Below are 22,141 nucleotides of genomic sequence, written 5' to 3'. Positions count from 1 at the left end.
CTTGGAGTCTGCCCTCCTGAGAGACAGAGCTCACTCTGTTTGGAGCCTGGGGCTCCCCGGCTCCTCAGCCCTGTGAGCAGCAGGCCTGCTGTGCCCCTCTTATACTCCCACACATCATTCTCCATCCCTTCCTCCTTTCTGGCCATCAGCAGACGGAGCCAGTGCTGCAGGTGGATCTTTCACCCTGACCACACTGAAACAAACCACATTTCACTTTTAAATGAGAGAGATAGAGATATGTTACATATAAGCTTTTTTTTTTTTTTTTTTTTTTTGTAGCTTTCTGCCAGCATCAGCATGACTTTGGATAAGAAGGGGTTAATGTTGATAAAGATTGCCTTAAAATAGTACGTACATGTAAAAGTTCAGTTTTTAATGATACTTGCTGAACTATTTGTCAAACCAAAGCCAGCCAGAGAATAATGGGAGGGAAAAACACAGTAACACTCAAAAATTAAATAACACGGTAAGAATAAAATAGCACCTGAACAAAAACTACAATGACACTAAAAGCTCTGTACAAACTGAATTTCTTTTCATCTAGTAAATAAGTGCATGGCTTTTTTTCCAAACTCTAATACTTTTTCTAACATTTTCTTTTGCCTATTGCCAGTAATACACTGCAATTCCTGTTATACAGTACAGCTTCCCTTCCCACCAGGCTTTCAAGAGCTTTCTCTGTTGACTGCAGCTGCTTTCTCCCTCCACAGAAGTTAAGTAGCGTGGCGGTGCCATGCCACTTCATACCAAATCTTGTGATGTCTTCTCTTCGAGTAATTTTCACCCATCCGCATATTTGTACAATTATTTTATTGCAACATGTATAAAGGTAGTCACTGTTGCCTCTAAGATTTCGATTTTAGTGCGCCCTCACACCATGATGCCATGTTTAGATGTTTCAGGGGCCATCAAGGACCCCCCTATCCATCACATATAAACATATCATGTAGCCCAAGATATGGCTGCGCTGTGCTCTTTGGCCTTCATGCGCAAAGCAGCTATGCTGGAGGACTTGCGGTCTGGGTCCATGTTGAGATCGTACGTATTGATGCCTGCAGCCATGCCAGGAGACCCTCCAAACAGACTTCCCATGTGAGCCTGTCCCACATGACCTCCAGGGCTCGATACACCCAGAAAATCAGACACCCCGCTGGCAGAGTGAGGGTGAGGTGTCATACAAGGGGTCACCGTGTCGCAGGGCACAACACAGCCTGGCACGGGAGATGCTGCACTGCTGCCACTGATCCAGGAAGGGTTCTGAATCTGAAACATTGAGAGGAAATCTTTTTAAAGAGATGAAACTGCTTGATTAACTCCACTAGCTCTCTTAAGCTAGTTGTACCTTTTGAAGTATTCATTCTGTACCTGTGCGTAGTTCTCTGGACGCGTCAAGAGAGGCAGCTCATAAGCTGTTGAGAAGTGTGTCCGCACCTGCTGCATCTGACCGAAACGCTCCCTCTTCCTCCACTTTGCCCTTCGGTTTTGGAACCACACCTGCAGAGATGAATTTTCTGAATGTTAGAATATATTTATATGTGAGGAAAAGCAAGCTATACTTTAATCTTGCAGAGTATCCAGGTATGAATGTGTTCATGTTCTTGTTTGGTAGCACATGCGTTAAAGTGTGTGCTTGTGTTACCCCTGAGAAACCCTCAGTCCTCCCCATGTTTATAATCACACCAGCCCAGACCACAAACCAATCTGAGAAGAATCAACACAGCATTCAGCATGTAGGTGATACCAACCCTCTTAAATATTCTCCACTGAAGAGAAAACTTGCACTTTTTAAATAAAGACAGAAACAGGAAATTGGCAGACACACTCCGACTGAAAAATGAAGCTGACACTGAAGGGCTGTAAAGTGTTAGTCTGTCTAATGACCATTAGGAGGTAACTGCACTGGTTGCAACAATAACTCCCTTTAAATAGCAGTCTGTGAGGAAAAGGCTTAATCATGGTGCCATTTAGACTCAAATATACCATGAAGCAGCATATGTGTCAAGGTGTGGCTACAATATGAATGACAGACTAAACTGCACAGAGACAGGTCACCCCCCCGCATGCCCCGCCTGCCCCTCAACTTCACCTTCTGCTCCAAATATGGTTTCAAAAAAACAAGCAACCACCAATTTACAAACTTAAAGCCTCAAAATGTCAGTTCACAAATTGATGAGTGATGGGCTGCCACTAGGGAACAACAGACTCAAATCCTGATTGGGTGGTTGCACGTTGAGAAAGTGTCTAATGTTTAACTGGCCTCATCAGTGTCTTCACCAGCTCTGTTAGTCCGTTGGATAAATCCAAGGCTGATGTTCATGAAACAAATGATCTGGCTTTAATCAGAGGGAGATGCTTCGGCTTGACCCTGAACTGGATTTCTTCTCCATGAATGAGTAACTGGATGAGACATAATGTTACCTGTCTGTTTTCATCAGTGTCCGGCTACAGTAACATGATAACACAAGCTAGTTATAATAAAACTTAGAAATGTGTTGGCAAATGTTACCGTGGCATTGCATCCATTGTAGTACGGCTAGTTTGGGCTAATGGTTGCAGTTGTTATTTTTTGTCGCTTGGCTAACTTTCACATTCAGCTGTGCATCTTTTTGTCTGCTTAGGGATTTAGTGATTTCTTTGAGCTGCTTTGTAACAGTTTTGGATCTGGCTAAATGGAAATCAGGCCAACAAAGCATTTGTTTTGATGTGAGCTGGTGCTGGTACAGTATGACATCTAGTGGCATTCAAGATTGCTCTAACAAGAATTTAAACCTCAAATCTAAAATTAATATTTCCTTATAGATGTAAATCTAAGTTTACTTAAGAAAATTTCAATATGATCCCATACAATGCAGTCAAAAGCCTGAGCATATGAACATCAAAAACATTTTATGCTTCTTGGTCTGTGTAGTGCACCTGAAGGTGGTTTAAAAATGGGCATATCTGGCCAACATTGTATTGCATCCTTCACTACCCAGGGTATGCAGAATAGATCTATTTTAGCTTTGATTTCTGAAAGAAATGAAGTGCTTGTACTTGAAATACCATTTAATGTCAATTTCTAATGCTTTGCTAAGCAACTCTGGCTATTTGATTTTATCTACCTGGCTGGAATGACTTTTCCACATGTAGCATTACAAAACCTTTTACTGTCTGACTTTCATCTCATGCATCTGCACTTAGGACGCTTACTTTACTATAAACCTAAGAGGGAATTTGGGTTTAAATTTAAATTTAAACACACGATTGGAATAAAAGTGCGATTTGTTTGTTTTTTCCATTTTAATTAAAAATTAAAATTTAAAAGGCCTCAAGCTCCACTTCTTAGATTCAGTCTCATTCTAAATCAAAGATGCACAGAAACCAGCAGACATCATCTTTCTTTCCTTGATATTTTTGAATGTTCTCCTCTACACTTAGGATAACCCTGTACAAGAGCCTGATGTTTAATTGAAGAAAAAAAATAATAATCAGGTTTTAGAAAAAATCTACTTGACATTTGGGGAAAAAAAGAAAGAAAAAACTGTTCAATATAAAACCTTGTATTATATATTTTACATTTACATTTAATTGGCTTTATTTTTGCTACCAAAACACAATTTGGTCAATTGGAAGCATTCATTCAAATCACTATTAGTTTGTTTTGTTGTCACCACCATCATTTGTCATTGTCAAAAATGCCATGCAGCTAATTAAAATTCTTTTTCTTTTATAATTCTGATTTGTGTTCAACTTTGTACACCGAATATAGTAGTATAAATCCAGTGGTTTAAATGAAAACTAAATATATTTCATGTCAGTTAGATGATGTAATAGAGTTGGACCAGGGTCCATCAGTTTGTATTTTCTTAACCAACAAAAAAAGCCCCAAATAACAGAGGTGATAAGGCACTGATGGAGATGACTTTTCATATAAAACATAGGAATGAATACTATGCTGAATTTTAAATAAGCATCTAATGACTTGAATATGACTTCAATATCACAAGATATAAAGAAACTAATCTATTGAGATTTTATGTATATTTAATAAACATACTGCTTTCATAAGTGTGAAAAATCAAAGGAAAATGATGTGAGCTTGATACCATACAGTCATCCTGCGCTTCTTATTAAATCCAATCCAACAGTGAGGTTTTCATTTGTATGCCTAGATACTGAATCAGTGTTGTGATCACATTTGAAATATGTTGGTCCACAGTAACATTTATCGGTAGAGCTACATCTCAACTGGCACAATTTCCCTCTAGAGCATCCAGCATCCCGCCTTGTGTCTAAGCACATCACTGATCATACAGCTGGTAAAAGACTCATCAGTCATCAGAAAATCCCAACGTGTAACAATTTTGGTCAAGGCTGGTGATTTTGTAACTAGAAATGGTGAATGAAATTTTTACTTTTCATCAAAGCAACTCTGCTCTTCTCCTGATTCGTAAAAAAAAAAAAAATTAAAAACTCTCTGCAAGGTGTCTTAATATAGAGTGCAACCAACATCTCTGATCTGAGTCTGGTGGCTATTATACAGCGAGAACATATTTTAATGTTGCACACACTGCATTGTGACAGTAATTGGTAAAGACCTTGACAGCTTAAGTAGCTGGTGGACTTTCAATGAGACTTTATTTATGTTACAGCCCCAAAGAGAAAGAGCAGAGAAATGCCAAACTGGCCCCAGCAGGAGAGCTGTATGGGGTTGAAAACACTTTGAAGTGAGAGACCAGCTCAGAGGATTGATAACCCGCCTCTGCTGTCACTCATGTCAACTTCCATACCAAAGTAAGAAGAAATCCTCAGCTGAGCCTGGCTTTGGTTTTCCAACACCCCCAAAGCACAAGTAATATCAGAGAAACACTGCTGACCAATGTTGTTCCTCAAATCTAAGTTTGTTCCTGTTTCCCTAAAAGTCCTCCAACATGTTTTTTCTCATTTCTGGCGTTGATTAAAAGTTAATCTGGGACACTCTTGGACTGATTCAAAATGGATGCAGAGAATTTGATGTCTCTGCTTTATGCTATTTGGCAATTGGCTAGACTTAGAAAAATGTTTGTGTCGGTATATGAAAGTCTCACGCTCAGTGTTATAAATGAGTTTGACTGTAATTCTCACCAGGTTTGCTCTTATGATATATTTCATAGATTAATCTGGCATGTGTTTCCTTGATTGTTGAACATCCCACCACATCCTGACAACCTCCTGATCAACTCTTTTCTTTTGTTGCTAAATGACTGATTCCCGCCTTAAGGTCTCACAAATGGACTTTCTTTGGCGACTGACATTGTTATCATATAAAACTATTTTGAAAATGGTTTCTCAACAAGCAGATAATTTTCTTTTTCTTTGTCAAACAAATCTTAGGACAGGCCCTCCACTTACCGGGACCACTATCTCTTCTGCCCTTCATTCAGATTTCAGTCAAATCATGTTTTCCTGCTGATGATGTTTAGATCTATGAATTCATATTGACATCTGTGTTTGATTGGTGACCTCCACATGTCAGATGTCATCTTGGCTCTCTGAGCTCTCTTGGCTGACAGAACGGCAAATCCGATAGATGTGATGTTTTTGAAACCCCGACCCCTGACCTTTGACCTCCACGTGTATCTGTAGTGCATATGACTCAGATCTGAACTTACTTTCTCCCTTTGAAACCCAGAGACTGAAAAAGCAAACAACTTCAGACCCTCAAAAGCTGTTTTTTCTGTGTGAGAACCATCAGACAGCGAAGTATAACATCACACTCCTCAGTGTTATATTATATTCTAAAAAGTGTCATTTAGTTTTAACATTTAAACGACGATGCTTGTCAAGATTTAAAGTTAAGCAAACTTTTCAGTAAGTATAGGCTTTTTTTTTTTTTTTTTTTTTCATGTCAGAGATGGAATTCATGATCTGTTAGTCCTTTCGTGTGTGAATTACCTCAACAGAGTAGAACCCTGTTCTCTGACTGACAAGGCATCTCATGTCTTTTATCTTTTTAACTTGAGTGTTTAAGAGGGCCGCTGGGAGAGCTGAGGGCTGTAAAGCTGCATCCATCTGAGGCAGGCAGATATGTGATAGTATGAGCAATGGAGCAGAGGAATGGGGTTGAGTTATAACCCCTTGGCTGCTCAGACTTCCTGTGCTTCTCTGCCTTTCTGATCACTGTTCCAGCTCCTTGTGTAAAGGACTTAATTTTGATCTATCTCTTATCTGGTACTATCTACATCTACGGCATACAATAAAAATGGAGCTGTAGTAGGTATGCTTGCATTCGCTTTAGTGAACTATGCCTCAAAATTTAGACATGATTTGCTGTATCAGTCTTTGACTTACTCAAAGCCCATGGGAAGGGTTTCACACCTACCCTGGAGACCACAACAGGGACACATTCTTGCCTGGACAGGATGTTAATGAAAGAAAAACACAGAAAATCCATGGGCTTTGGTAGTCCACAGGGCACACATACAGACACATACACCAGGTCTCCCTCTCTGTTTGCCAGTGTTAGAATTCATTAGAGCAGTCACAAACCATTTGTTTGCCCCAATTGGGCCATAGGGTCACAAAAGGGACTTCACTCGGAGGTACTGTGCACCTCAAGTTCGACTACTACTGTCTGACCTGATTTCAGGCCACTATTATAATCCCACTGAAATCATAGAGTTGAGTATGGCTCCTCAAATGCTGATGAAAGCCGGCTCTCATACAACTGCACATATGAGACCCATGCAGCTCAAACCTCAGCCCCCCCCCCCCTCCCCAGGGCCCCTGGCCTCTGTTAGCTCCCACTCCCCCATCTCTCTCTCCCCCACAACTCCCACATTACCAGATAAATCTCTCGTGTTGTTCTATGAGTGACGTTATCTCTGCAGAGCTGCAGATGTTGAAGGATTCATGAGGTTGTGTTGTTTAAACATCATCTGTTCTGCCGTGATGAAGAGCCCCCTTTTTTTAACTTGACAGGACAGGCATGTGGTTGTATGCAGTGGTTGCATCCATTAGACTGTTATCGTAAATAGGAACTTTTCAAAATATATATATCTGTTAGCTTCTGCTTTCTTTTTTTTCGACCTATGTTGTGTTTTTAGAATATTTAGCTATGCACGACATCTCACTTTAATTTACCTGCACTCGAGCTTCAGTCAGGTCAGTCCTCAGAGCAAGCTGTTCTCGAGCATAAACATCGGGATAGTGTGTCTTCTGGAAAACCTTTTCCAGCTCTTCCAGCTGGTAGCTTGTAAAGGTTGTGCGGTTGCGTCTCTTCTTGCCTTTGTTGCTTTCACCGCCATCAGCCTTATCCAGAGAGCTTGCTAAGTCAGTGCCTGGCAGCCTGTCAGAGGCTTTGACACCTTGATCCTTCACAGCCAGATAACTGGTGTCCATTCCAGGTGTGTCAGAGTCTGGGGCCAATTCAGATTCTGTCTGACCTGAACTGTCTTTACCTACAGAGACAAGGAGGAGATGAAAATTAAGAGGTTATTTTTCGTTTAAATATAATTACATCAGGATTGAAAGGATAGGAAGGAAACATTTCTCTATGAATTTTTTTTTTTTGCCTCTAACTGAAACTGAATTTGAAAAAAGAGGAAAGTATGAAAGTCATTACATGAAGTTGAGCAAAAAGGGGTGTTTTAACTTGGCTGTGATACAACATATAAAAGTACAATAAGACAAATTGTGATATATTGCTCTTCTTCAACATTTAGGCTGGTCTGCACAGTTAACTGATTTAAATCATGTGTGTGGAGAAGCCACACACATGAATAGGACAATAAAATACAAGGGTAAAGCTGTTAATATTCAGACTTCAAAGATCCTTTACTCAGTCATATGATTGAAACTGGCTTGCTGCAATGGTTTTGTGACATCTTAGACAGCTTTCGGGAAACAGTTTAAAACATTTCAAATGTCCATATAAAATTAATCTGCTCCTTAAATTCATAAAATTTGAAACTTCAACAAACTGCTGTTGGAACATTAACAGTGACATATACTGTGGAAACAATCAAAAAAAAAAAAAAATATTGATCTCCTCTTCTATAAACCTTCATACTCGCTGGCTGGAATCTGGCTTGCGGTGCCCAGTATGTGTGTTGAACTGTTTGTCTTTCTGGCTCCGTAATTAATGGATGTCCAGGAACACTGGCTGCACAGGCGCGAGCTGTAGATCATTCTGTGATGTGTGAAGGATTAGACACCCAGCCCATAATTTGAAGGTGACAGAAAGTTGCATCATTTGTTTTTTCCTTTTATTGCGTATCATCTATTGCCATTTGTGACCTTGACCTCTGTCTCTGTCTTTAGGTCTGTTTATCAATCTGGCATATGGTCGAGGTCAATTGTCTGACAAAAGAGTCACCTGTCAGCAGGATTGCTACAAGCAATTGGCAGCAGACACATTTGTAGCCATGCAAAAATAAAAAAGATTAATCTCTGTACTCTTTCTGTAACACGCACACACACACACGCTTGCTTCATGGCTGCAGCTTAACTGTAAAACCTCAGGCAGCTCTAAATTTAATAATTCTAAATTTCCACAGCCACGTCTCTGCAAGTGTTCTCGTTTTAACTGACAGCTCTTCTCAATCTGCTGCTGCCCTTCATTGAACTAATCAGTTTGCACACACGTTGCTGGATTGATACACCCACACATTCCCGTTTTGCAGGATGTGATGGGTGAAATTGTGTACAGGGCATGCTTTCATTCAGCCCTGGGCGCACACTCTCTCTGGCTCTGTCAGTGGGCAGCTATACAGCATCCTGATCCTCTATAACATCTGAGGTCAAGTTATTTTCAGGAACGAGGACATCTCTGCTCATCAGCATATCCTGTGATTTGTCAGGTTAGAACTAGGAGGTGTGTATGTTCAAGTGATCTCCACATTCATTTCTCAGCAATCAGTCAGCACAGAAGAAGATCTCAGGCATGCACCCAGTGACCCTAAAGTTACAGCCATGTTGGGTAATGTGCTGCGAGGTGATGTGAATGGATAGGCACTGTCTTGCCAAAAAAAAAAAAAAAAAAGTAGCAAACTGCTTGTTTTGATTTTGTTTTTTTTTTTCTAATTCATTGACATCAGATTAGTTTACATTACATCCGTTTATATTGAATTGTCTGAATTGTGATGGATTTATGCATCTTATTTTATCACTTTAAATAGAACTGGGTGTTAAAATATATATTGGCAAGAGCTATTGCTTGTTTATTGTTGTTCATGTTGCTGTTTGTCTGTCTAAATTAGGGGCAATGCATAGTTAAACTAATAACTGTTTGATCGAAATAATAACAAGAATATTAAAATGGTAGTTTTTGTAGTAAGATAGTTTTTGATACTTCCATGGGAACATGTTAGTTTGTACCAAGAAAAGTAGTGAGGTTTGACTGCCTGTCTCACAAATAACACTGGAGGTAAGAAGTGTCGTATGAAGCTGCTGTTTCATTTTCTTTAGTCTTACAAGGAGAGAGTAAATCTCCACTGATCAGAGGCACCATGCAGCACACAGCAAAGATTTTGAAGGATGACAGTGGATCAGGCCAGATTTAATTCAGGCCTGCAAGATCCAATGAGCTATCGGGCTCTGGTTTCTGAGATGTTTGCCCAGCGGTGCTGGAAATGGACTCCGGCTGAGGAGCCATGTTTTGGTGGCAGGCCGCTTGCTGGGGGTCTCAACGCCTGCAACATCCCCTCACTATCCATGATGAACACATCCTGTTTGGGTTGAAGGGAGCAAATGGGTTTTATCCCACTGTAAATACTCTCTAGTTATTTCATCATATTTCCCTGGCCGGCACCCACAGGCCCCACAAGGCGAGAGCTGTCAGACTGTTTAAAATCATAAGGCCTCTCGCTGATCAAAGACCATTGTTTATATTGCATGTCGCTGATGTTTTTTTGGCAGGATTGGGATATTGTGACAATCTCCTTCTTGTTATCCATGCGATCTGCTGTCGCTGTGAGGCTCTCCAACACTGCCCAAGGTAAATGGCGATGGGCCCTCCTGCCAAGGACACATGTATGATCAACTAAAGAACGCTCTATTGCAAACAATGCCTGTCAGGATGTAATCTCTGTGGAAAGATGAAAGGAGTGACTGTGAAAAACATGCTGCATCAAAACTTTGTCTTCTTCTTCCATTACTCAAAAGATTTTTTGAGCCTACAACTGCACTACTTCATGTAGTGTCGAGGTCCCAGTAATAATCCAGCAAACACACACGCAGCAATTCTTTTTTCTTTTCAGAAGGATATGCCATGCAAAATATTTTGAGTTTCAACCACAGCATGTTCTAGTTTCACTACCATAGATCCAACAGTTAGCATCTGTTACCGTTACTGTGCATGGAAGGGAGGAGTTTGTGTGGTGGGCACAGAAAAAGCTCCGCAGGAATAAAGCCCAGAGAAAGTGTTACAGAGCAATTTGGCGGTGATTTGTAATTTATCTCATGTAAATTTCGATATGACCACAGAACAACAGTCTGTATTCAAGTCTAAGTTTTCAAATCCAACATACACAACAGCTTAGTATGTACGCCATATAAATCCATATCACCGGTGATATTGGTATCAAAATCAAAACGGAGTGGCTCCCCCTGTGGCTCATTCTTAAGCATGTGAGACAGTGCCCATGTGGACATCAGCACCACTGACGTTCTTATGGGTCAGACGTTCAGCGTGGACAGCTATTAATTCACAGTTAAAAACGAGGGGGCGACATCAAAGTGTAATTTAACTGGCTGTAAAGCGACGGGGCACCTTCCGTGCTTCTTTACTCACTGAGAAGACTGGGTTCAGTGCACTGTGTTAAGGGGAAGCACTATAAATTACACCACGTAGCAACAGAGTGAGATGAACACTGTGTTGCTCAAACAGAAAGAGGAATATCTGGAATAAAGGGATATGCAAACAATAGAGAGAGCAAAAGAAAAGAGGTGAAATGGAAGGAAGTAGAAAATGCACTAAATGCAGCAAACTGTAGTAAGGAAATGTGAAAGCAATGTATTTGTTTGAACAAGTTTATGGAGTTTGATTTTCTGACTTAAACTGATGATTGGGTATGGAGCACTGAAAATCTTCATTAGCTGCCCAGTTGCAGACAATCTGATATACTGATGGATGATATTGTGTGAGCCAAGTTGTCAAACCAAGACAATGTTAAAAAAAAGAGGTAAAAGTTACATTTTCTTTTAGGGTACACAAATATATGATGGAACTCAGACTGCTTAGTTGGTTACTAACTTGTTATTAGTAGTAAAATTCAGCTTTCTCTGCCACAAACAGCTCGATGACCTTTAACACTTTAAGCATGTTAGTTGATAAAACACTTAAAATTTTAAGGACAGAAGAAATCTTAATTTGAATGGAATAATTACTTATTTATCATTTCACTTTGACTTCAAACTTTTTTTCTTTTTTTTTTTTTTTTTTACTGCGTGGAGGCAGTAGAATCAAATTTTGAGCACTTTCTTCACCCCCTCTGATATTGACACCATGAACTTGTTAGCCAATAGTTACTAATTTAGACAACCAAAATTATGGGACAGCATTATTTTATTCTCTTTGGAGTTGTGTCTCTGGTCACATGGCAAAGCGCTCACTCTGTTTTAACTGAGTGCACAATCGCTCCTTCCTTCCTAGTAATCAGGGACAGTGAATACTTAAACAACCAAGCTGAAACAACAGAGCTCATAATTCAACCAAATTTAACCAGCCAAGACAATAATCTTGATAAAACGCATCCTAAATTTCTCTTAGGTCCAGAAACTTTACTTGACAAAAAACAGAAAAAGGCCTGAAATTGTGACAGCAGCCCTACTGTCCTGAGGCCCGTGTCCATCTAACCAGATCCCTGGACATACGATAGTTATTCATGTTTTCAAAGAGCTACCAGCAAAATATAATATTTAAATGTATTAATGTAGGCATATCTGCACAATTTAACATGTCAAAAACAACAAATCAGATTCTTTCTCTATTGCATGATAAACATTTAACAAAATAATAGTCTGAAAAACCACAACCACTGTAAACATTTTTTCCGAACGACAAAAAGAAATCATGCCGTACCTTTTTGCTTATCCTCTTGGAGTTCTTTCTTTTTTTAACACAACAATAAATTGTCTCTTTGCTCCAAAGGTAATAGTTAAAAATCACCATCTGTGTGTTTCCTGATAAAATTCAACCATAGCCATTCAGAATGTACATAAAACAATTCAGCCTTGCAAAGAAAACTGAATGTGAAAAATAAAAGGACCTACAATTGAATAAAGTCACCGTCACACAATAGGTAAAACAAAACAAAACAAAAAAGCCAAAACCTCAATCTATGATGTGCAGTCCTGTAGTACGTATGTGCAGTACTCCAAGTTGGTTCTTCACTTCCCATCTGCCAAAGACACCAGACGAAGTCCTTGACTGCATGAGCCTTTTTGCCCGTTGCTCTCACTCAGCCATGCAAACTGAGCCTAATGTAAATTGCCCTGCCAAACTTTAAGCTAAACGGTAAAACGATCCTGAGTCCTTGTCACCTCCACTCATGTCACTGCCTTGCTGAAGTGTGCTTCAGTTGTCAGGCCTGCATGTCTGGTTCCCAGTACTCCCTGCTCGAACCAATCAGTGCAAACGGCCATTACAAAGGGGTGAAATAGTTGTGTTGGCTCAAAGTAGGTGAGGGAACCAAAATACAAAAGAGGAGATCTTCATTTTGCAATCACACCTGATTGCTGATCCTCCTGGAGATAACTGTCTTCCACTGCTTCTGCAACAAATTAAATAGTCATACTTGCAAGGCAGCTGAACTGTATTGAATTCCAGGTTTGCTCTAAAACAAATTTTTAGTCAAAGTTGAAATAAACTGCAGCTTTTTATGTTTTCAAATTACACCATCAGTGGTTTGACAGTTTCATTATGCTGCTCATCTCAGTCAGATTAAAATGTGATGAAAGTCACGATCCCGCTGTAATTATGCCTGTAACAAAATAACATCCTTTCTCTCGCCAGAGTAGTTTCATGTTTACTGTGTAAAACTGGACTCCTAATGTTGCAGAGCTCTCTGAGAGTTTCAGCTGGGGTTTCGAATGGATTTTCTCTGCTGCGTGGATGCATGGGACCTCACCCTCCTCTCCAAACAGATGAGGGCAGGAAAGCTGAGCTAAAGGTCAACACCCTGAGACACTGAGAGAAGACCGGACAGATCACAGGAGGAAGTGTGCCGTGTCTGGAGGTTCACAAAGATGTGTAAGTAGCTGCTTTGGGATTTTATATGAGATAACTTATTTTTTGATCAAGTCACTCCTATACAGTTTAGCTTTTTGAAGACTTTTTTTTTTTTGTGTGCAGCTGGTCTTTTTATACACCTGCAGAAGTTTTAAATGATAGAAGCAAAGCTGAAATATCTTAAACTCCCTTTTATGCCATGTTTTAGAGATTATTTCATTTACATTTATTTGACCGCCTTTGCTACTTCTCACTTTTCAGATTAATATTTCATCCTATCCCAAATATACAGTTACTTTATGTGGTGTAATATGATGTCATAGATTCAGTTATTTATTGTTATTATATATTATATAGTTATTTTTATATATTTTCTATTGAAGGTATAACAGTGAAAACAACAATAAATGTTTCTTGCAAGTTTCTGCTAGATGGGTAATTTTAATTCTTACTCTTCCATTTTTTGATACGAAGTTTAGTTACATTTTTTGAGTGCAAGGCTTTTTTATTTTTGCCCGAGGTTTTATGTTGTTGTTGGGCTTCTTTGACTTGAGAAAATTAAATCTGATTACTTGAGCCACCGGTTGTTTTTTTTTTTTTTTTTTTTGTTTTTTTATGTATTGCTCTCTGTTATTATTGCTACTTGTGCCACAGACCTGAATGGCTGTTGTAGGACGGCCTACAATACAGTTTGCTTTTTTCCGTATTACTCATTCTGATATTCAGTGTTGTCCATGCTCCAAAAGCTGCCTTGCCGATTTCACGCAACAGCATGATTGGCAGCGCATTCGGTAAAAACAATACCACTTTGTGCTGTAGTGGCTGTAAAGTACATAAATGTTTATTGGACAGTTTTTCTTTTGCCAGCCAGAAAACCTCAATTATAGCTGGCAGCTTCACACAGATCTGAGAGCAGCACTCGCATCACCTATGACTGAAGGGATCAAGCCACAAATTATAACAACAAAGCAAAACTTTGACAATTTGAAACTATCCATCAATTGTGTAAAATACACATCTGATAAAAGAAGGGAGCCAGGAAGTAAAATACTCCAGCACTTTCCACTAAAAACATCAGGGACCGTTTATCATTTTTCTGATCCGCTTGTAAATTCTGCGAAGTTTTCTCCTGCCTTCAAATTACGTCCAATCAGTAAAAAGGATGAACTAAAGCCTTCAGTCTATCAGACTATTCAGACTATCTGCAGACCAAAAACATTTTGATCGAGTCCTTGAAAAGATTTTGTCTTTACGTCATTAACACATGAGCGAAGTCAACTTGAATTTGCACCATGATATTATTTTCACATCTACGATGAACACACGAATGCTCCAAATCTGAACGATCATCTTAAAGTGACAGTGAACAGAAGTTTGACATCTGAGCGGCATTATTGCCTGGACTGCTCTGGTCTGCAGAGCAAGATGTTTTTTCCTGAGTCTCCGGTGTGAATCCGGACATCCACACATTGAAGTTGTAAAACAAGAATATCAGGTGTCAGAGTGAGACTGATAAAATGCTGATCGCTGCACCGCGAAGGTCCAACCCTCGAGGTGAAATAAGAAAAGTCGACAAAGATCCCATTCCCAATCATCTGCTAGAAGCAATCCTTTTATTATGTAAAAAGGAAAATTCTTTTTTAAAAACAATTATTTAATCGGACTATATTGGCTTGAGAAATTTCTATCTAAAAAGCATACATTTTTTAACCAAGTTACCTAGTTTTTGGAAGAATTTATATGTCGAAAAAAATAAATATTTCTTTAAAATGTAGTTGATTCACAGCCTTTAAACTGTGAATTATTCACGAGAGATTTTTTTTAGTTCAATATGAATAACAGTTATAAAAGAATATGAGCTTTTGGCAGCATATTTTTCTATAAAATTCTGCAGAAGTTAGAGTTTTTGTTTTGTTTTTGTTTTTTTTTTGTTTTGTTTTGTTTTGTTTTGTTTGTTTTTTCCAGCAGGCCGACATCCAGAAACTAAAACGTCTTTAATCTACATCCATTAAACATTTCTATGAAATGCTGAAGGACAAACGGCTGCGACCTCAACTACAAGCTTTTAACGTCATGCATACAAATGTGGCCTTTATTTTATTCCACATTAAATATAGATAGTTAAGTTGCATACATTTTTATTTGATTTGCATTATTTACTGACAGTTTCAGTTTAGCTGAAAGTGTGATTCTGAGCAGATATTTTTCTGCACAGCTTAGTTTAAGTGTAACTCCCCTTGTTGGTATTTATTGCTTGGAATTATTTCTGGTCAAACATCTCTTCCGATAATTTGGCCTATTTTCGGGGATCATGATGAAATATTGCCTATGCAGAAAGACAAGGAGCAGTGAAGCTTCCTGATGCCTCAAAACTCCAACACATTCATGTGTCCAACTCGGTAAACAAAGCCCATAATTTAAGATGCATGTGCGTGTGTCCGTGTTTGAACTGGAGGGCCCCTCATGAACAACTCATCTTCAGTCTTTACAGAGCAGGAAAAAGTCTTGGTCCGTGTCTTTGCTTGTGTGTTTTTTTTTTTTTTTAGTCCAGATTTTTATTCGTTTCCAGCTGTGGCCAGAAATGTAATTTCTGACATAATTTATACGCCATAGGTTAATATCTCTGTCTTCGCGAGCACGCGCATCGGCGCGCGAGTGCGAGCAGACTGTCGATGTTAATTCAGGTTGTCCCTGACTTGGGTTTTAATTGATGTCCTGTGTGTTCCGGGTTCACTTTCAGGGGGTCCTCAGGTGGAAAAAAGCAGGAATTGCGTCAAAGTGGCTTCCTGCCGAATGGGGGTCAGAGTTTTATTTGCACTCTCATCACTGAGCCATTACAGCAGCTTCCCGGCGCAATTAAACCTAATTGGAACCAAGCGGGCAGCGCAATGAAAGGAAAATATTATCAGTTTGGAGCTCACAATTTGTACCATCTGAAAACCTGTTAATTCAATTGTCCGACTCAGCTCCAATATTGAGGATTGTAATGCAGATTATCGCATTAAATGCGCCCTAATTTAATTTTGATGGCCAAAGGGACAATTTGATAGTCGGGTAGATTATGTCTCTTCCCAACTGCGTTACGCACCAAAGCGCCGGGCCGTGTCTTTCCGTGCCGGGATGTGCTGTCCACCCATGTCCCGTTTCTGACAAAAACACGAATGTGTCTCCTGATTGGGTGTCTTAACCTGCGACACAGTCCAAAAACGAGCAGGCAGTAAACACGCAGTAAAGCGGTGACCTCTGTCAGCTGCGGCTCTGTCCCGAACTAAAGGTGACAGGTTTCTCCTGATAATACACATACAGTAAGAGTGTGTGTTAGTGCTGTCTCCGCTGTCTCAGCCATCCTCCAGTTGTGTCCCACTCACCGTAACACTGGACCAGCGCTCCGTTGTGTCCTTTGCCGTCCTCCGGGGGGGGTTTGCCAGCAGACCTCTGCATAAACAGGTGGTATTTACCGAAAGAGTCTTGCCCGGCCGCAGTGGCATCCAATGACTGGCACTCCTGCTGGAAGGGGCTCCGGGGCTTTTCTCCGTAGGGCTGACCTTTGCCGGGCAGGAAGGCGGCGGGGCTGTATTTGGTGTCAGAGGCTGGAAATGTCCTAAAGTGGTCGGTCTGGCGGTCCCTAGCCTGGGCTGCAGAGGGGCTATAATATGAATCCATGGATGTCATATCGCTGTATGAAACACGAGTCTCGGCGTTCACGCCTAAAAAAAAGAGTCAAGGGGGAAAAATACCTAACTTTCCTCTCTCTCTCTCTCTCTCTCTCTCTCCTGGCAGGGGGAGGCAGACGCCCCTTCCTCTCTCTCTCCCTGTCTACATCACACACACATCGACGCGGACGCGCACACGCACAGGCAGGCAGATAGTGCAGCGCGCAGCAGACCGCAGCTGGGTTTGGTTAGAAAACGATTCAGATCTTTTCCAGGAACCACTATCGTTGACCAAACACTCCAAACTCCCCCGCAGGTTTGGAGAGAGTTACACAAACCCGGCTCTCCTCGGAGGATCCAACCCGGAGCTGCTGGCTCCAGGACTCTCCCGAGTGATTCTGCTGATGACATGAGCCAGTTTGGGCGCTTATTATCTGGAAGGGAGAGAAAAAAAAAACTCAAAACATTTGTAGAAATAGGGGCGGTGGGTTTAACACATGACATTAATGCAGGACATGAATATGGGCTGTGGGTGACCTCACTGGGGCGGAGAGGGCACAATTTGACGCTTCGTTCACGGAGGTTGACCGGGGGCAGCTCAGACACAGTCCATTATATTCCTGCAGCCAAGTCTGTGGTTTCTCTATAAAACAGTTTAAAAACGATTCAGATCCATTACTCGCGCTTAACCTGTATTGAGTTTATTAATGTAGTTAAGCATGATAACATTTAACCGAAACATACTTTAATGATAATGACACTATAACGAGAAGGTCGGTATTTGATGAGAATTTGACAGTTTGGAATCAATTAAATAAATCAATCTACAAACCACAAACCACATTATTTGTGTTTTGTTTTTTTGTTTTTGTTTGTTCTTTTTTTTTTATTATTTATTTTTTTCCCCTCAGATTTGGTTTTAGAGGTTCAGCTTGTTTGGACTGACGGTGCATTTTTCAGTGTGTACATTTTTACAGTGTGCTCAGCCAACGTGTGACCACGGAGAGATGAGATGATCGATGTGATACAGACATTGTCTTTAGTGAGCTGTTTCCAAAGGATCCTGATCTATGCTGTTTGGAGCCGAAACAAGTAAGATTAAACAACCTGGATCGAAAAAGTCTATGTGACTCCTTTGCAGACAGTATTGCAGGTCCGGTCCAAGGCTGCTCCGTAAACTGACGCAGTATTAAGGGCCCTGTGTATCGCTCATGCTAAAGTCACTGCAATCATTTATTTTAATCCGACTGGAAGCTTTTCAGTGTTTGTGGTTTTTACTGCAAAATATCTCGTTATCTGATAAATCATGCAGGGAAACCACAACACACCTGTTCCTTCCTTTAGGCTTGATACGTTTCCCCTCCTGAGCCATGACATTTTATTCTGTCATCATTTAAATATATATCAAGACCGTCTTTAACGTGTCCTTAAAATAAGATTGCATTGTAGATTGTATAATCCAATTTATTTTAATTCTACATAATTTCCCCCACCCCATTTGTAAGGAAAGGCCCTGCCAATGAAATGTTCTCTTATATTGCAGTTTTGAATACTTCTGTTAGATTACATTTGGGACTGGGTATAATCCTGAAATTGAGACATGCTGAATTCTCTCATACACAAGCTTAAATAGTGGGCTCAATGAAGAGCCTGTGCTGTGCTCCTTATCTGCATCATTTATAAAAGTCATCCTATATATATAATTTGTTTATTATTTTTTGTTTCTCATACTGAAAAGGGAATATTTCATGCTCACACAGAAATCATTCTTGAATAGCGCATTGACATGTATTTTAATATGTAGGAAGCTGAACATTTTAATGCTGTAAAATTAAAAAATGTAACATCTTTCAGTTGAGATAAACAGCCCAGTTTGGTTCATATTCTCTATCAGGTGTGCAAGTCTCACTTTCTGTTGATGTTTTTATTCTTTCAAACACCACCGCCTTTCAGTAACTATACATCGTGTGCATATTCTGCAAAAACATATTCATGCAGACATGCACACATGGTGGACATATGCACATATACAAGTACATGTGTGTGTGAAGGAGAGAGAGAAAAGAAAGAATCTGCTCCATTTTACATGACTGGATTTGTCATGAAGTCCATCGGGCAGAAAGGTGTCCATTCTTATAGGTCTGATGTAATGTTCATGCTCTGAAAACACGGCTCACTCTGAGACTCAGAGGACTGACTTTCTCAAGACAGTTTATGTTTCATCTAATACAGTCAAATATCTAATTACTTTGAACTCAGCAGCATGCTTTATGGCAGCGACCCAGACTTAATGATTACTTAGCCGACTTTTCAACCTGCTGGAGCAGTTCACTTCTGTCAATGCTATTTTTAGCAGTGTGTTTGGGAGGTGTTGATCTTGTGATGTTACAGCTTTTAGACCAATACAACAATTCAATGAAAGTTTTGTTTTTTGTGGGATTTTTACAGGGCAAATCAATAATGCTTCTACTACTGTTCACAACATTTCTACTGACTGTTCAGTGTTCAGTGTTCATTGTTTTGTGCAGGACTAAGCACCAGAACTGGAAGGTCATTGATTGATAATATATATAAAAAGCTCATCATGAAACACCATTCATATCAGCAGGACTGTCCAAATATTGTCTAATCTGTTTTTTCTCTTTCGTGTAGGTCCAGAAAGTCTGTGACCACTGTAAATAAAGATGGACACACAATGTGTTTTATATTTCAGTTGGCTTGTTTGGATGGTGGTGGTTCATTCTTTAGCCACAAGCGTGATTTTATCTTTCTTTATTTCAAAAGGGAGAAGTGTCTCTAGTTTTAGAAATTATAATAGTTTTATTCTGAAAACCAAGAGGAAAATCCCTTTTTATAGTCCAAATGGCCATATTTGAATTGTGAGGGACTGTGGTCCTGACTGTAGAAAGTTATTTACTTTTACTGGTAAGGTGGGTGAAAGTTTCCACTTAACACCTGCAGTGAATGAGTGAGCTTTATAACACACACACACACAGACACACACATACGGCCATACATTCATGCATACACACACAAACAAAAAAGAAAAGTAGTCCTGACATTTTTTTTTTTAAATTCTGTCTTTTAAAACAAAGCTTGGACTGACTGTACTTATTAAAAACCCCATACAGTCAAACTTTTCATTTTGCTGTGGATAGCCGATCTGCTAGTGCATAACAATCACACAGTGACAGTTCCCTGATGATAAAACATTAAGTTGAGAAAATCTATTATTTTTTTTATTCATTGAATGGACTAATACATGTCTAACAATGGCAGAAGAAAAAAAAATGGGTATATGTGGAAAAAAATGATCTATTTTTGCAATCTATTTAGTTCTTAAGGTTAACAGTTCATTGGAGAAAAATATAAGTGAAGTCCTCCCTTGTTGCTTGTTCCACTACATCTATAAACTCTTTTTTGAGCCCACAATAGACGCCTTTAATATGTTAAAGGAAAGTTTAACTGAAACTGATACAAAGCACATTATTTCACTCAGGAAGAGAAAATGTCAGCAGAAAGTTGTCAGCCTCTTTTTAAATATTTCACAGTGCTGGATGCTTCTAAACTAAAAGTCTATTGACCCACAACCTTGACTAATTTTTTAGGAAGCAGTGTGTAATTACATTTGATTTTCTGAATGTTCTACTCTCTCAGTGAAATACATAAAGACATTGTCCTAATGGCACAATGAGTGAGACTGTTGTCACAGTCAGTGACCCTGAAATGGCTTGTTAGTGTGTCCTGTTTTCAGATGCTTCCTTTTACTAACCAGACTTGGAAGATATTTGTGAATGTGGGGTTCAAAAGAAAATAAGGGCATGGAAGAGACACGAGCCCACATCCTTGCTGCACTGGCAACATTAAACTTTAGCCTCTCCAGTTTGACTTTAGCCTGTGGCGAGGCAACTTGATTGAGGCCTTTGATGGGCATTAATACACCGTGGAGAGACGGCTTTGTTTGGGAATGGAAATGAACATAAAACGGAAAGCGGAACAGGAAGGAGAGAGGGCCACAAGCTGATCTTATTTAATTTCACATAAAAGAGACATTCCATCTTCACAGGCCATGTTTGGGCATCTTCATGTGTGTGTGTGTGAGTGTGTGTTTGTGTGTGAGCCTACATTAGTCGAGCATTTATGAAGCCAGAAAAACAGCATTTTGAAACACATCACATATAGCAGTGGACTTTCAAAAACATTGGAATTAGATCTCAGCGCAGCTGGCTAAAGTCAGCATCGAGGAATGTTTTCAGCCATTACCTGGCTCTGCCCACAGGCCAAACATCTATAATTAGTCCTGACCACATTCTGTCTCTTATAGTGCGCAGAATGAGCTAAGGCCTACTTGCGTGTTTCATCTTCCTGACGTAAATATCTGGAGTGTATCTGACTCGATCACTCTCCTGTTGTATCCTCTTACAATGTCTTCTGTGTGGGACAACAGCACTGTAGCAGAGGTGTGGCCAGCCCTTTCAGGGTCATTTGACTACCTGTTTTATTATTCATAAGATAAGTTAATGTCAAATGTCTAGATTACATTTTCAATTCAGCAAAACAAAAAATAACAGGATGGTCTGAAAAATGAGATGAATTGCGTTTCTAAGCAAACTTTCTGCATTCTTCTAAAGTTTCTTTTTTGTTGTTTTAAGAAATCTTCCAATAGAAGTTTGCTGTGTTTTCACTGGATATTGGGTTATAGCTGTTTCTTCCGATAATTATGAAAATGATGCCAATCACAACAAAAGCTTTGGATAAATGAATGAGAACAGTCGCACATGTTGCACTACTGAAACTGATTCTGCCTTTTAAACCAGCAGGGAGGCTTACATTTTTAATCTGGAGCAGTTTACAGTGTTTCATAACTTACTGGATTTATTATTATTTTCCAAATTCCTAAAACTCAAAAACTGTTGAACTCATGTGCAATAATCAAATGAAAATGTGTCATAAATTTAACATATTGCACATAATTTCTCTCCACATTCCCAGAATTTTTATATTGTACATTAAGATGTATTGTGTTTGTGGTGACACATTACAAACAGTTTCATTCACTTTATATTTTGGGAAACTAAAGCTTTAGTGGTATGTAAATACAGTACCAGTCAAGGGTTTGGACACACATTTCTATTTGTTTGAATGGGAAATGTTTGACTGCTGCTGTATAATGCTATGATTCTTGTATCATTCAGTTTCAGTCTGAATTGGTCTTCTGTTTGAGGGTTCACTTTTAGACATTGTTTCAAAGCTTATTGATGAATATCAGACAACAAAATTTTATGCAGATGTATGAATG

General features: G+C 39.6%; 1 protein-coding gene across 1 annotated transcript; it reads right to left on the bottom strand.

Moving 5' to 3' along the window:
• Positions 1–942: 942 nt before the first annotated feature.
• LOC115041159 (homeobox protein aristaless-like 4) lies at positions 943–18,973 on the bottom strand. Its single transcript, XM_075353360.1, is given in 6 exon segments — positions 943–1,263; positions 1,366–1,494; positions 7,102–7,418; positions 16,558–17,005; positions 17,181–17,276; positions 18,929–18,973. Coding segments are annotated over 6 exon segments (1,356 nt in total).
• Between the last annotated feature and the right edge of the window lie 3,168 nt (positions 18,974–22,141).

The sequence above is a fragment of the Echeneis naucrates genome, chromosome 3 (genome assembly GCF_900963305.1).
Source record: "Echeneis naucrates chromosome 3, fEcheNa1.1, whole genome shotgun sequence".
Taxonomy (NCBI): Eukaryota; Metazoa; Chordata; class Actinopteri; order Carangiformes; family Echeneidae; genus Echeneis; species Echeneis naucrates.
The sequence above is the reverse complement of the archived record's forward strand: the minus strand, read 5'-3'. Positions and strand labels throughout refer to the sequence as shown.